This window comes from Anas acuta, chromosome 13, assembly GCF_963932015.1.
Source record: "Anas acuta chromosome 13, bAnaAcu1.1, whole genome shotgun sequence".
Lineage (NCBI taxonomy): Eukaryota > Metazoa > Chordata > Aves > Anseriformes > Anatidae > Anas > Anas acuta.
Window position 1 is genome coordinate 51,488 of NC_088991.1, and position 14,711 is coordinate 66,198.

The window sequence follows — 14,711 nt, forward strand, 5'->3', positions numbered from 1 at the left end:
AACATTCTACAGTGTTAGCTTTATTATTTGCTGCCACTGCAGAAAGAAATGGCCGTATTACCAGTTATGTAAATACACATTATTTATTAGGATGAAGATTTCATTATGTTTGTTATGGAGAATATCCCCCTATTAATTCTTTTTATACTAGCCACATGAATAACAGGGTCCTCAAGACAGCGAGCACTTAGTGAGGTGCTGGGAATATTTAGGATTGTAGCAGGTGAGATAACAAGTATTTTCTGTAGCTTTCTGAAAAATTGTAAGTCTCCTATCTTTAAAATATTTGGCAGACATTTTCTACTCTAAAAAAAAAAAAAAAAGGAGCTGAAAATTTATCCATTTAATTGTTGAAAAAATGGCAATTTTTTAATAACAGTATAATTTTTAATAAAATTTTCTGGAGAAAATAGATGCTAATTATAAGGAAGTATTCATGATTTATTTGAGATGTGTTAGACGAATCTAAGTATATAATAAAATTTAATAATTTTATCCAACTTAAAATGCAAGCTGCTGTTCTGGTATTCAGTAAACTATAGTGCCAACATGTTCAATTCCGTTGTTTTTGTCAGCTCACCAGTATATTGAATATATTTTTGACTTGATTTTGGTATTCTTTAAACAACGTAAGCCAAAGCTGGCAGTCTCTTCCGTTGCCATGCATATACTTTCTACTAGGAAGAAAATATGAAATTTAACTTCAGCTGCATGCCAAGCAACCAGGGCAAAGCCAGGTTTGTAGAGACAAAGATTATTTTTGTTTAAACCTGTAGGTGAAAAGTATACATGCTGCCAGGCACTCTGTCCTTTCTGAAACCCAGAAAACTCACCAGTGCGAAATGGAAAGAGCAGCCTCAAATTGCTGTGGGTTTAGACAGGTTGAAAATCCGATTCCACGTTCAGCTGTGTTGTGTGACTTCTTTAAATTGGTATTTTTCACAAGCAGTCACAGTCCTTTCTTACCACTGTTTGTATTAACACGATTACTTTTGTTGTGAATAGGTTCAAAACACTGAGGAATCACTGTGTTGCAGTAAAAAGCTTCGGGACCAAGTAATACAGGGTTGAATGGGTTGCTAAAAGCAATTTAATTAAAGCACCCCAGTCCTGCAGCTCTGCACATGCATGCACCCTCTGAATACATCAGCAGAGGGAAGGGTTTTCTCCATGCCTCGCTGAGTGTAGAGCTGAGGATAACAGGCACTGCAGTGAAGGGAAGTTTTGCCTCTGTCCTCAAGGAGGATGGGATTAGCACTACCCCATCACCTTGCTAGATTGTATCGACTTTATTTAATGACAGTGCAGATCATCCATTACCAATGGGTATGTGCTGTGGTGTGAAAGCGAATTTACCATGAAATTAGTACCAAATGGGGAGAAAACCAGATGCATTTTTTCCAGTCCTTCTAGGCATAGCTTCCCCACTTAATGCAGGGGGAGCTGCAAAATCCGGGACTGAGTGCTAAAGAGATTGAACCGTGAGATTTCCCTGGCATTTTGGAGCCTCGCATCAGTTACTTTTCTTTTTTGGAGCATATTCCAAACCACCCACAGTATGTTCTGATTACATTCCTTAGGGGATATTTTCTCATCATCCATCACAGCTTACAAATGGTTTTTCCCCTCTTGGATCTCTTGATGCTGTCCCATGCTCCCTCTGAAATACTTTCAGCTATAATCTTCTTATTTTTCCTGGTTGTGGTCAGAAAATGTATTTCATTTTTTGTCTTGCAATGAGGAAAATCTAACGCAAGTAAAATGGAGAGACTGTAACTGAATCTGGAGAATATGGGCTCGATCCTGTCTTGGTGCTGTACTTCCCACCTGAAGGAGTGATTGAAGTCTGTGCTACAACATACTGGATCAAAATTATAATGCATTACTCTATGTACAAATTAGGAAACGTGAAGCTGCCACCCTTTTGTGAGTAATTCTTTATTTAAGAACAGTTTTGACTTGAAAAAAGCAAATGATATGAGTAACAACTACTCATACAATTAGTCAGGAAGGTGTGCATATATCAGTCTGTCATTTAGCTGGAGTCAGAACTTGGGACGGGCCCACTGTTTGTGCTTGTCACTGCTAGAGGCTTTATCTATGGCTACGACATACAGCAGGAGGGTAAGCAGTTCCCCTGACCTGTGTTAAATTGCTCTTGCTTGCATACTGGCTATTGCTCAGTGCCAAATGTAGTAAGTACTGTACGTTCTGCAAATTGCACACAGTCTAATTCTGCTCTAATTGATAAACTGAATAGAAGGTATAACTCTATCAGCCGTGGCAAACCTCCGAGTGTAATGTTATTAGGAAGTTGTTAAACACGATAGGAATATCATCAGAGTGGGCTGTGCCAGTGATCTAAGTCAAACCTGTTTACATCAGTTCTCAGGTGTAACACCAAGCAGGAAAATTGAACTTGTAGGAAAAAAATGTTAGCAGTAATGTTAAAACTAGGGGGGAAGGAGGGGGAACGGGCTGATTGTCTTAAAGGCCAAGCATGACACTAGGGTGTCGAAAGAAGTCACAGTCTTCAAGGATGCAGTGACACTTCTAAAAGCAGCATTTCTTCTTATAAAGGAAAGCATTGCTGACTGCTCAGCACCTTGCTGGGTGAGCTAAGGGGAACTCAGAACCTGCGTGTTATGCTGGATTAATTTCACACCCAAACATTGGAATCATTGGTAGCTCTCGTAGTCTGACTGCTAGTGTGGGTATGTACAGAAGTTGCACATCCCATCCCTGACTCCCTGGAGACAGTCCAGGCTGCTCTGCAAGGCCTTCAGAGCCACATGAGGGGCTGGGGCAATGCTTACAGCAGGCAGCTGCCTAGTACTTCGTGTCCTGCACAGTCCCGCTGCCCTCTCCATGCTGATACTCCATCCTACCACGCTGCACTGCTGCAGGGGGAGCTGCTGGTCTCAGGAAGGGCAGGGAGCACTTGCCTTTGATCTGTAATTGTTCTGCTACTGCAGTGACACCCACGGGATGCTGCGAAATGCTAACCCAAGTTAACTGGGGCAGATTTCCCACTACTGCTGCTGACTTGGGCTGGTGGTCTGTTACGCACTGCTCTCGTCCGAGCCACCCAATAGCAGCGCTAATGGAGCTCGCATTTGACCCTGAGGTGGGGAACGCATTGTCATAGGCAAGGGCGTCTCACCAGGAAAACCACGTTCACAATAGGAGGAAGTGTCTGCCAGACAAGAGAAAAGGGAGCTAGTCCAGGAGCCAGAGCACTTGTGTGATTTTTGGACACCTCAGCTTTACTCCACATCACGCTTCCTGTGTGACTTAGAGCAAGTTGTTGAAGCATCTGAATGCCTCTCCTACCTTCTCATAAGTTTCCATGAGAGCCCAGGCATGCAGTAGGAATTGGGAGCCTCGGTAGCTTTGTACATCTGCCCTAAAATTCACTGCACCTCAGTCCTTTGTCTTTACTGTGGGAACACCAATGTTACCTGCCCCCAGGATTAGCAAGGATAACGCTATAAAACATAACAAGATTCTTTAAGGACATCAGGACATCTTAAACATATCTTCAAATTAATAACAAATAAATATCTTACGGTGTGCAGCTGGCTCTCTTTGGCACTGTAAAAGCTCCACTGGATAAAGAAATTTCCCAGCGGCTGAGAACTCGTGTACGTACAGAGGAGGGTTGCGTTGCCGCCCGTCGTGACATTCACTATCTTCTCAGGAACGGTCACCACAACGCTGCCAGCGTGACCTGTGGGCAGTAAGCATGGTGAGCAGAGACCTGCTGTGGCCAGCTCGGGGAGCAGGGCAGGAGAGCCTTGCTCCTGCTTTATCCAAACAACCTGAAGGAGATGTCTGTCCTTCTCCTTTCAGCAGTTTCCCTTGGGCTTGATGGGGAAGTTTTCATGATAACGAGCTGGGAGTGGGTAAAGCTAACAAGCACGTAAATCCCCAGAATAGCTGTCCCCTTAAAACCAAGAATATTCTGACAAAGCAGAGCTGAAAGCAGGCCTGTTCCCACCTGCAGAGGCTTGTCTTCTCACTGAGAGCCTGCGGCTCAACGGAACCTTTCTTCTGCACTCTCAGTGCTCTCCTGAACCTCACGCTCTCGCTCACAGCTGTCCTGAGGCCTCGCTTACACCTTTCTTGCCTTCTTTTCTGCAGTTACTCCTTTAGATGTCTGATCTTTATCCGTGGCTCACCATCTGCTACAGTGTTGTCTCTTCTTGTATTCTTACGTTCTGTTTCTGACTCAGTGGCACTGTTGGGTTCCCCCAGTTTGGAGCCTAGCAGCTCTTCTCCATTTTCCTTTTGCTAACTACTTTGCTTATGTTTAGGTTCCTTATGGCTTCCATGCAGAAGTTGTGTTTTTTTTCCAATGTATGAGTGACAGAGGCAAACATACAAAATATTCTTCTCTTAATGGAATATCTGTGCATCTTAGGCTAGGGTGCTGCTTTTTAGAATTTAAGCAGAACCTTCAGCAACATCAAAAGAATATTTTGCTTGAATTATCACTATCACCCACATGAGAGAAAACATAGTTTAAGAAAGAATTTATTTTGGCATTTTTAACCATGCAAATGTTGCAGATCCATCAGCTCCTACAGTAGGCAAGCCTATCTCAACCTAAAATCTTTGGAGTCTGACTTCCTTGTTTGATAGCTTGAGTGTTAGAAATTCAGTGGAAGGAAGAAGGCAATAATCCACTTTCCATATCAGTGTTGGCTAGGATTAGAACTAGCGAGCTTTAACTGCAGCGAGATTTGCATTGTATGTGAGGACAGTCTCACAGGAATGGTTGCAGACTGACCTAAATTAGTGTGGATCCTGCCTTGGGGAAAGAGGGCATCCCAGTGCTATCTGTAAGTCCTGCTTGTCCTGTGAGTTCCCAATAGCTTAATCCTTACTGTAATCTAATATGAAAACCATGTAATGTTATTTTAGCTGTCTCAGTTCATTGTTCTCAGCTTTAACAATTAGAGTTGGCCAGAAGATTATAGTTTCTTGCCACAATAATACTTGCACGTATGTGCATTAATTTTCTCTTCTTCATTGGAATTAAGCTATGGTCCTTCAACACAATGGCAAACTACTGAAAACATAATTTTTCCAGTCATTTGCTCTGTGTGTTTCCTTCATCACTCTCTGTGTCTGGAGTCAGGAGTGCCACAGCTTGAATATTACAAGCTTTTCCACAAGAAGTTAGCTGAAATGACTCCATCTTCCATAAAGTCATATGTTTAGGATAAATACATTCAGCTGAAATACACTAGCATAGTTCTAGTAAACATATAAGGCCAAAACCTATAAAACTTTATTTGTCCAGCAAGGTTTTTAAAAGCCACTGCTAATTCTAAGATGGTGCTTTTGACGGGAAATGGAGTAAGCTGGAACCGCACAGCCTATTCCCACATCACGGAAGTTAGAGAGAGCTTTGCTTTGTGTTTAATTCACTGTTTATGGTTTCGAACTCATAATCCCATCTCATCCATACAGCCCTTTTGATTTCAGTGAAAAAAGCACATGAGTAAAAAGTGACCCCATAAAAAAGGCTAGTGTGAGCAGGACTATAACTTCTTGTTAAACCATTGCTCTGTCTTTTACTCAGCAATATAACTGTGTGAGCATTTCCTTGCTACAGAGAAAGTGACTGCAGTTAACTGGGAATCATCCACTTTCATTGCAGTCCCATGAAGTTTTTAATGCTAACAAATAAATACCAGTTTGCTGATATTTTGCTGGCCTCCCCAGAAACCTTCAGTCAGTGGTTCCCCTTGCTACGGCCACACTGCTAGCCTTAAGTCCACAACTGTGGAATTGGAGGACATTGTTTTGCAAAGTATTTGTACCAGCACTGAATTCCTTTTAATTTCTAAGACAAAAATCTGTGGAGTTTGTGTGCGTGAGAGAGGTGACATTGAAATACTAGGAGCAACTATTTAAATTATTTCTTTGGCATCCAAAATAGGTAATTCCATCTTGAAAAGAAAACGCGTAATCTAACTTTCATTTTCTTTAGTGGACACAGTTCGTCTCCTCCTGGAGAATTAGACTTAAAATATTTACTACTGCATATATTAAAAGTAAAGCTTAGCACAATAAATTGTCTTTGAAATATGAATAATATATTATCTTTAATATACCATATATTTCCTAGATTCCAACAAGTATTATATCCTCACTTAACTTCATGGAAACCCGAATGATTATATGCATGCTTAAAGTTAAGCATACCCCCCAAAAAATGGTGGGGATGAGCCCAAGGCATCATTTCCCAGGAATATCTTGAAGAGATAAAAAAGCCAAATGTGATGAAACCAGCCTTGAAGGTTAGGTTTTCTCACATTCAGCTTTTGGCTCCTCTTGAAAAAGTCTAGCGCTCTACATGTGAACTCGTTGCCTCCTCCTATCTGTAAAGCAAAGCATTGATTTACCAAAGCTAAAATTCTGTTCTTGAGCAAAAAATTATTACCAGTCAGAGGGCAGCTTGCTGATTTCCACAAAATAGCGTGGCATTGTAGCCACAATATTCATTCCATCTAGAAATAAATCCAGAGTGTTTTCCTAGTTTGCCAGTCAGGTTGACCTGCTCTCTTATTTCAACAAGTTCTTCTACTTCAGTGTTATTTCAATCAGTTTGTTATTCTTACCTGCAAGGGTGGCTAGGATTGGAAGTAACTTCAGCATCGTTGCAAACATCTTGATGTTTGGAGAGAAAAGAGACCAGATGCAGGTTCTGACTTCAACTAAAACTCAACCGTGGCTTTTTTTTTTTTTTTCAAGTGGGTTTTTGTTTTCCTTATCAGCTATGTATCAACACGTCAATAAGCTTTTTATTCTCCTTTATCACATGTATGCCTTTCTCCGACTAGTGGCGTGATTGTTCAGTTGAAACCATTTTGTGGGGTGTGAGCAACTGAGTGTTTTGTTAATATTAAACTTTTGAGTCAGAGAAGCCCCAGTTCTCCCACCTTTACCAAGGGCCAGCAGTATTTGCCCTCATAAGTACTCCCGCTGAGCACAACCAAAGTATCTGTGGATCTATTAACAGTCAATACGATTACCAGTGTTGGAGTCGGGCCTAGTATGAATAAGGAATAATCTTTATTTCCTGTTAATTCAATCATTTTTTTTTAATGTGTATCTGGAGATAATACTTGGCTAGTACAGTTCTGTTCTAAAATTTATTTCTCACACCATTTTATACAGAATGGTTATGTTGGACTCATGATTGCCTTGAAATTTCTGTACTGAACTCATCAGGAAGATAACACACCAAAATAAAGATAAAATAAAACAGTTTATCCTCTAAACTGATAATAAAATTAGTTTCATCCAGTCTGAATGCATGAAGTTGGATGCTACTAACACAAAACGTCAAGGTGAATATATTGATTTTTATTTAAATCTTAATACCTGATGTATTTAGCAAAAAACAGTGGATGAAGGTTAGGACTAATTGCAGTAACTTACAGTAGATTAGGTTGTCCTTGGTGAATTTAAAACACCTTCTCTAATTCTCTGAGGCTCATGAGGAACACGAGGTGCTCAGCTTCTTGAGGAAGGCAGCTTTGCTGTCTTTATTCCATGGCATTCGCCTGACGCTAGTGCAAAGCCCCGGGCTGAGATGGCAGTAGCTGGCTGTGCACCTGCAGCCATGCGGCAGTAGCTGAAGACATAACAGAGGGCAGCATTGCCTTTTAGATGTGTGCCTGCAGCTCTGCCCAAGACAATGAAAACAAGCAGTGACTTTTTTTCTGTGCTTGGTGAAAACACAGGTCTAGTTCATGCCTGATAATCCAACCTCCGTAGTGATGGGCCACCCCACCCTTTCCACGGCCAGGGCCTTGGTGCAGCTGGGGAAGCCCTTTTGGGAAGTGGGGCTCAGCCTCTGGCCATGTGTAGTGGGACAGCTGGGAATTTCCAGGCTCACCCTCGTCTCTGATGGCTTGTGACGATTCTTCACAGTAGAAGCAATGAGTTGCTTGTTGGGTCAATTATAGTCAGGATCAGGCTTATATAATTAAGTGAATTTTATCCTGCCTGCTATTGCTGTGGAGATTCCTGAATAATCTCTGGGTGGATGTCAGTGTTTGATTGTACTTTTATATGAACCATCTCAAAAACAATTTGTAAAAGAGGTCTTTTCCTTAGTTCTGACTTTCAGTGCTTCATGCAGTGTTCCCACGGGATGGGCAGTGTTTGCCTTTTTGTGACAAAGAGGACATGACTTGGAACAGCCGTATGTCTCACCGTGGATGCACAGGAGACCTCGAGTCCAAAGAGAAATATCACAGAATCAAAGAATGTCTCGGGTGGGAAGGGACCTTAAAGATACCTGGTTCCATGCTCCCGCCATGGGCAGGGAAGCCACAGGGATGTACACACAAACTGACTAGGCAAAGCACTGATCCACTTGTGGAGTGGGTATGCCAGAGGTGGAGCAAAGACTCTTATCTCCTGATAAAATGGAAAGGGCCAGTACCAGGAACTGTATGTTAACAGGCTTTGTGACTCAGGTCTGTGTACACTGAAACATACTCAGAAATGTTGCCTTCCAAGGAACTCCCTTGTGCTCACTCTATAAATAGAAGTGTCAGTCATCACAAAAATGAAGCCCGGAGGCACGCCCGGAGCAAAGCAGCAGGCCTTTCTGCACTGCCTTGCCTAGACAAGCACTTGGATGACACTTGGGTTGCTTCTGTTGGCCCAAACCCCAATTTTAATCTTGCTGTAGAATTCCACATTTAGCTTGACTAAAAGCACTTCGAGTGCTTTGTGTTTCTGAAATAGTCTAAGTAGGCTATTGTTCAAAGGCACCAAACCCAGCATAACGTGATTCAGAGCTCTCTAGTTCCGCATCACACCTGATTGCTGGGGATGCAGAGAGGAATGTAATTAAAAATTCAAACAAATGCAGTAAAGGAGCTGCCTTAACCCTCTAAATCCACCATCAGATTGACTTCAATTACACTTTACAGTTTATTTACTTATTGTGCAACCGTATTTGTTGTCTTAAAATATTTATAAGCTTTCGTGGGAGTATTTGGAGCCTAAAAGTAAATTTCTGTACTCACTGTTAGTTTCAAGCTCTCAGATAGTGGAGGTCTGTAAAGATACCAATAAGATAAACTTTTCTGAGGAGAGCACCATGGTTTATTCCCTCAAAATAACCTGGTCAGAAATACGCATAACCATCTGTATCAATTTCCAAGAACTTTTTCTTATTTGATTAGTACTTAGGAACCCATGTCAGGGGCCGTGCTCACAGAAAGGGGGTGCCAAATCCGGTGCAGAGGGTTGCTCTGGATCAGCTGTCCGCGTGTAGCTCCCCTGGGGCTGGCAGTGTCCTGGGATGTTATTCTAACATTCCCACTACTCTAGACTATTGCAGTTGGTGTAGCATAAACATTTAGAATTTTTCCAAAATGTGGCAGGCAGTTAATTCAGTGGGATTTTGCTAAAGGCATGCAAAATGCTAGACCTTTGCTGTCTGATCTGGCCTGTTTGACAGCCACAGAAGAAGTAGGAAGTTTTCTTAGCCTGTATCAGCTGTGGGAAGCTGATGCTGCCACCGCTGAAGGCATTTATTTGTGTGCAGTGCATTCACAGAATCATAGAACAGCTCAGCTTGGAAGCGACCTTAAGATCATCTGGTTCCAGCCCCCTGCTACAGGCAGGGACACCACCCAGCAGATCAGGTTGCCCAGGGCCTCATCCAACCTGGCCTTGAGCACCTCCAGGGCTGGGGCATCCACAGCTTCTCTGGGCAGCCTATTCCAGTGCCTCACCACTCTCTGAGTGAAGAATTTCCTCCAAACGTCTCATCTAAATCTCCCCTCTTTTAGTTTAAAACCATTCCCCCTTGTCATTATCTGCCTGAGCAAAAAGTTGTTCCCCATCTTCTTTATAAGCCCCCTTTAAGTATTGAAAAGCCACAATGAGGTCACCCTGAATTGTTCTATTGCAACAGAGCCACAACACCTGCCTCCACACAAGTGTTTATTTACTCCGCAGAGTCTCATGTGAAATTGGTGAAGAGTTAAGCACCTGGATACAGCTGTAGATCTGGCTTAGGCCTTTGGGGTTGATGGTAGCTCTCTTTCTGTCTTTCCTGCCTCCTGCTCTGAGAAAAGCCTACAAAAAAGCAAAATAGCTGTAGCTGCTGGTGCTTGTGCTGGTCTGGGCGTGCTGGAGAGAGGTTTGTTGCAGAAGCAGAGGGGTTCACAGCAATCGTGGTGGTAGCATAAATGTTCGGTTTGCCCCCCTTGTTTGGCTGGTGAGCTGCGCGCCGCAAGTGCTCTGGCTGCCTCAGGCTGAAGAATGACTTTCTAACAAAAATTACCACCATCAGAGAAACCCTTTCTGTGTCAGAACCAAAGCAAGCTCTCTGCTGCTTGGTAAATCACACTAAAGTGGTTCTGTCTCTGTGGAATTGCTGTTCCCTTGAATTTGCATTGGCTGCATAACCTTTTCAATGCCTATGATTAACTTTAGTTGTATGCCTTTTTTTTCCCCTCTCTTCTTTTTCATGTTGTTTTGAAACTGAAGCTAATAAAGCAGAACAAAATAGAAAATTCACAGTGAAAATCTGGGGGTTAAACTGTCTCCCTGATCAGAGGGAAAGGTCTTATTTCTAATCATCAATTGCATTTTCTTAAGCAAACAATTTTTGAAACTGTAAAGTGGGATCATTCCTTAAGTGGCAGTATTTGTCGTACACCTGTCTGAAGTGAAAAGTGCTTTCAGATTAACAGTGTGAATAACTGAACTGTTTGTATGGTGCCTACATCTCTTAACAGGTATGGCAATGTAATTTTAAGGCTAAGCTAAAACCTGAGATAAAATTCATGCAATTGTCTTGAACTTGATGGTTTCCACCTGCTTCTGTCATCTCTGAAATGGAGGTTTTGGGTAGATATATGTTCAAATGATGTTAGAGTTTGGTGCTTTTTAAACAGACCCATTCATGTTGTCAAATAGAAGGCAATCTCACTTGTTATTTAAAAAATAACTTTTAATTCTCAGTGTTTCAAGGAAACACTTGGACACAGATATGTTGGTGCACTTATTTACACGGCTGCAGCACTCTGCAGCATGTTTAATGTGTATCTCTGCATTCCCTGAAAACCTAGCATAGGACCACAGTACTGGGAAAAGGTTGCTGGTTTAATTAGCTTTAATTCTGGCTGAGAATGATATGATGCTTCCCATCCTGCTTTGGTAGTAATCCCATTATAGCTGCTTAATTATTTGAGTTACACTGAGTATGGCAGAGTCTAATGGCGTTATGTGACAAAGTTGTCTAGCAGAGGATCGGCCATCCTGAGTAACAAGACAGTGCAGAAGACCAGTGGAAAGAAACCTACACACGTTTTTGTCATGTTTTTGATTTGCCTGGGGCAGACAACCAAAGTTATTCATCAGCTGATCAGGGCTCAGATCCTGCAGCCCAGCAGCTTTATGGCACACCACACTAGCAGTTTGAATTCTTCGGGAGCACTTCTTATCCTTAGGTGCTCAGGCAAGCAGTGAGATTGCAAACTGGAGGGAAGCAATGGAAAACAAAACTGCCAGCAGCCTGCGTGCTATGGGAGCAGCTGGGAAAGCTGCAGGGTGTAACCTTTCAGTAACAACTCTTGTCCGGTGGCACACAGCAATGTGATTGGGATGAACTAATAAAAGTAGTGGGGCAGCCTGGCCTGGCTTGCTTCCACCCCTGTCCCACCCTCCCTCGCGGCAGCAGGATCCGGCAGCCAGGCAAACGTGCTGCTGGTGGAGAAAGCACTGACTTTGGCCTGTAGCTGGGGCACGCTGTACACCATCACTGGCTTTGTGGTCCAACCCCTACAGCTGCACCCCATGCTGTCTCCTGGCTCCCATGTGGCAGCTGCCTTCCTCTGAGCTGATGGGCACCAGTCCCGTGGGCAGCCTCCGTGCCCTGCAACTTCCCAGCCTCCATTTGGAAGCTGCCCCGTTGTTCCCCGGCTCTCACAAGCAAAAAAAACCAAAAGCCTCAGGTTTTCACCAGCCTCCCCAAAGAATCATATTGCTTTTCAGGTTTATCAGAAGTGCAGTGAGACTCTTTTTGCTCTTTTCTGTCCCAACCACTTAATATTGCTTCTGTGCCAAGAATGATGTAAAACTCCTATTGGGTGGCCTCTTTAATGTTCGATGAGTGAAGTGAAATGTTCTTGGAGCCTGTATGAAACACTGAAAAGCTTCCAATTTGCTAAGCAGACAGCTCACAGAAAGAAATAATGGCTTAAAACGTGGTTCGTGGGCTTATATCCTCTGCACTACTGATGTGACTAGCATTGAACAAGCGTTAGTTCTTCATTGTGCCCTGAAATGCAGGTTAATGCCCTAGATCCAGCGGGGACTGTTTCCTTAGCACCCATAATGATCACTGGCTTTGCATCTCTAGAAAAAGCTCCTTTGCAGTTTGCTGTGACTCTGGGAGTCGGGTCACGCCCCAGTGGACAGCTGACCTGTAGCTGATGGATTGGAGCGGTTGTATGTTGCTAACTGTAATTACATGTAATTAAAGTGGCTTCCTGGGACAGCAAGACCTTGACCTTGCAAGCAATCACTTGCAGCCTTGATTTTAGTCCTGTGGCGTCAGTGAGACTGCTGTGGCATTGAAGTGAGCCGTGGGGATGGGGGCTGGAGGGGGCTATCTATCTAACCAGTGCGTTCCATCATGGGGATGGCAGTGACCTAAGATGCAGCAGGACTGTCAAATTTCTCATGAGCCATGTAATAATTAATGCTTTTCCCTAAATCCCTAGCTCCAGGCATGCTGGTAGTGAATAATGTTGTGAAAGTTCAGTTTGTATTCTCTGCTTCCTTAAAGTTAAGGATGTTTCTGTCATTTTGGTTGCATTAAAAAAAAAAATCTTGAAATAATTCCAAATACATCCCAAAAGAGCATGAAACAGAAAACAAATCAACTAGGTACATTTATTTTTAATATTTTTATTATTTTTATAGTTCTGTTCATAGTTTTTGGCTATTGGGAGTGGCCCTGTGTAAGCACAGAGCTACCACGAACGTGTTGTCATATGGATTTAAGAAGGATTAGAAAAGATTAGCAACTTCTTGCAATTTGGACTTTGAAGGCAAACAGGACAATGCCTATTCCCAACTTTTCTACTTCAATATTGCATTAACAACAATAATAGTAGAATAGTTGATAACTACTTGATAATTTGTAGAAAGAAATTTATGTGAATAACATAATCTCTCTTGTAGTTCCTATACTGTTCATAGGCTATGCTCATTTTTGGAGGTGTTTCCTTTTTTAAAACATGATCTGAACAAAGGGATAAGGGTGGCAGTCTGTGAGTTCATCGCAAGGATGGACTCTTGACACCTACACCAGACTTGCTTAATTTTGATTGCACGCAACTCCACATGCCTTAAATATCCTATCCCTCTCTGTAGCAGCTTGATTTGCACTTGCAGAGAACGAGCAGCAAATATTTCCCGTTTCCTTAGAAAATGCTATTTTTGTGTTCTCATTCCTGTAAGTAAACTCATTTTGTGCACTAGTCCCTGAAGGCAAATACAGCAAAAGCATTGTTTCCTCTATGTAAATAAATGCATAATACATTTAGGCATTTTTAATATCTTAATTGTATAAATTTCAGGCACAGTTCTGTTTTATGCCATCAATGTTAAGCATACAGCCTATTTTGACACCTTCTCTTGTGATGCAGAAGCTTTGTGTAACTGGTAGGTTAAAAAACCTCATTGCACTCATCTGAGACTCTGAGACTGGAGAACACGCAGGTGAACACCAGCCTGGCTTGGTTTGGTGGAGGGAGCACAGGAGGAAGGGAGGGATGCTGCCCTGTAGCAAGGGGACAGGAAGAAAATGCTCCTGATTTCTAGCGATGAGAAATTCTAATAAATGTTTTTCCTTTTTTTTTTTTTTTTTTTTTTTTTTTTTAAGATTTATTCTTTAGAATTTTCTGCTCTGACTGCTTGTAAAGACACTAACCAAAATGCAGTTGGTCCTTGAAAATTCTGGCTACAAGCAGTTGTAAAATCCATTTGTTTTTGAAAAAAAAAATCATAGAACAAGGGTTCTCACGCTGATGTTTGGCAGTTCAGTGGGACTCCACACAAAATAGACATTTACTGAGAGCACTTAAGATCTACTGGGCAAATGTGGACTTCTAGTTCAAATTGAGTGTGTTACTAAGGGTCAGGTGTAAGGCCCTGTTCAATCCATATAAATTGGCCTAAGGGAGAGACTGGGTGATGCACAGATGTAGCTGAGATTTTGAAGTGTCGGCAGTATATTTATCCTGAAACAAGTTATGCTGTGTATGCCTGTTAGAGGGTGCAAAAAGAGGAAATGGCAAAGCTGAGCAGGCGTGCCAAGGAGTTTGGTGCAACTTAAATGTGTGTGCCGAGCCTTGTGCTGGAGCAGAGCACAATTTCATATTGCTTAGCAACACTGCTGCGTACATTTCCCATTTCCTTCCATGTTGAAAGCCAGTGAGCAGCAAATGTGCGTTTCTGGTGGCTTCCTGCTGATGTGAAGGGAGTGGCAGTGCATCCAGGGGCAGGGATGGGACGGCACATGGAAGGGGCGTCAGCCAGCATCACTTCACCACCCACAGCACTTTTCTGTCTGAAAATGGAAAGCCTTTACTAATTGTCTCTCTTTGAGAAGCTACCTTCTCCTCCTTGTTGTCTTCTGCTACAGGGGAGGTTAC

At 42.5% G+C, this 14,711-nt stretch overlaps 2 protein-coding genes across 3 annotated transcripts in view; one reads left to right on the top strand and one right to left on the bottom strand.

Moving 5' to 3' along the window:
* The window catches only part of VSIG1 (V-set and immunoglobulin domain containing 1), a 32,887-nt gene extending 18,180 nt beyond the window's left edge, over positions 1-14,707 (bottom strand). For both annotated transcript variants that reach the window (XM_068696567.1, XM_068696568.1), the window contains exons 1-2: positions 6,633-14,707; positions 3,570-3,730 (exon numbers count right to left, since the gene is read on the bottom strand). In XM_068696567.1, coding sequence (XP_068552668.1) covers positions 3,570-3,730; positions 6,633-6,681 — 210 coding nt within the window. In that variant the 5' untranslated portion in view covers positions 6,682-14,707. The remainder of the gene's footprint in view (positions 1-3,569; positions 3,731-6,632) is intronic.
* LOC137863460 (synaptotagmin-like protein 2) overlaps positions 1-14,711 on the top strand; it is a 57,689-nt gene that overhangs the window by 1,973 nt on the left and 41,005 nt on the right. The window lies entirely within an intron of this gene.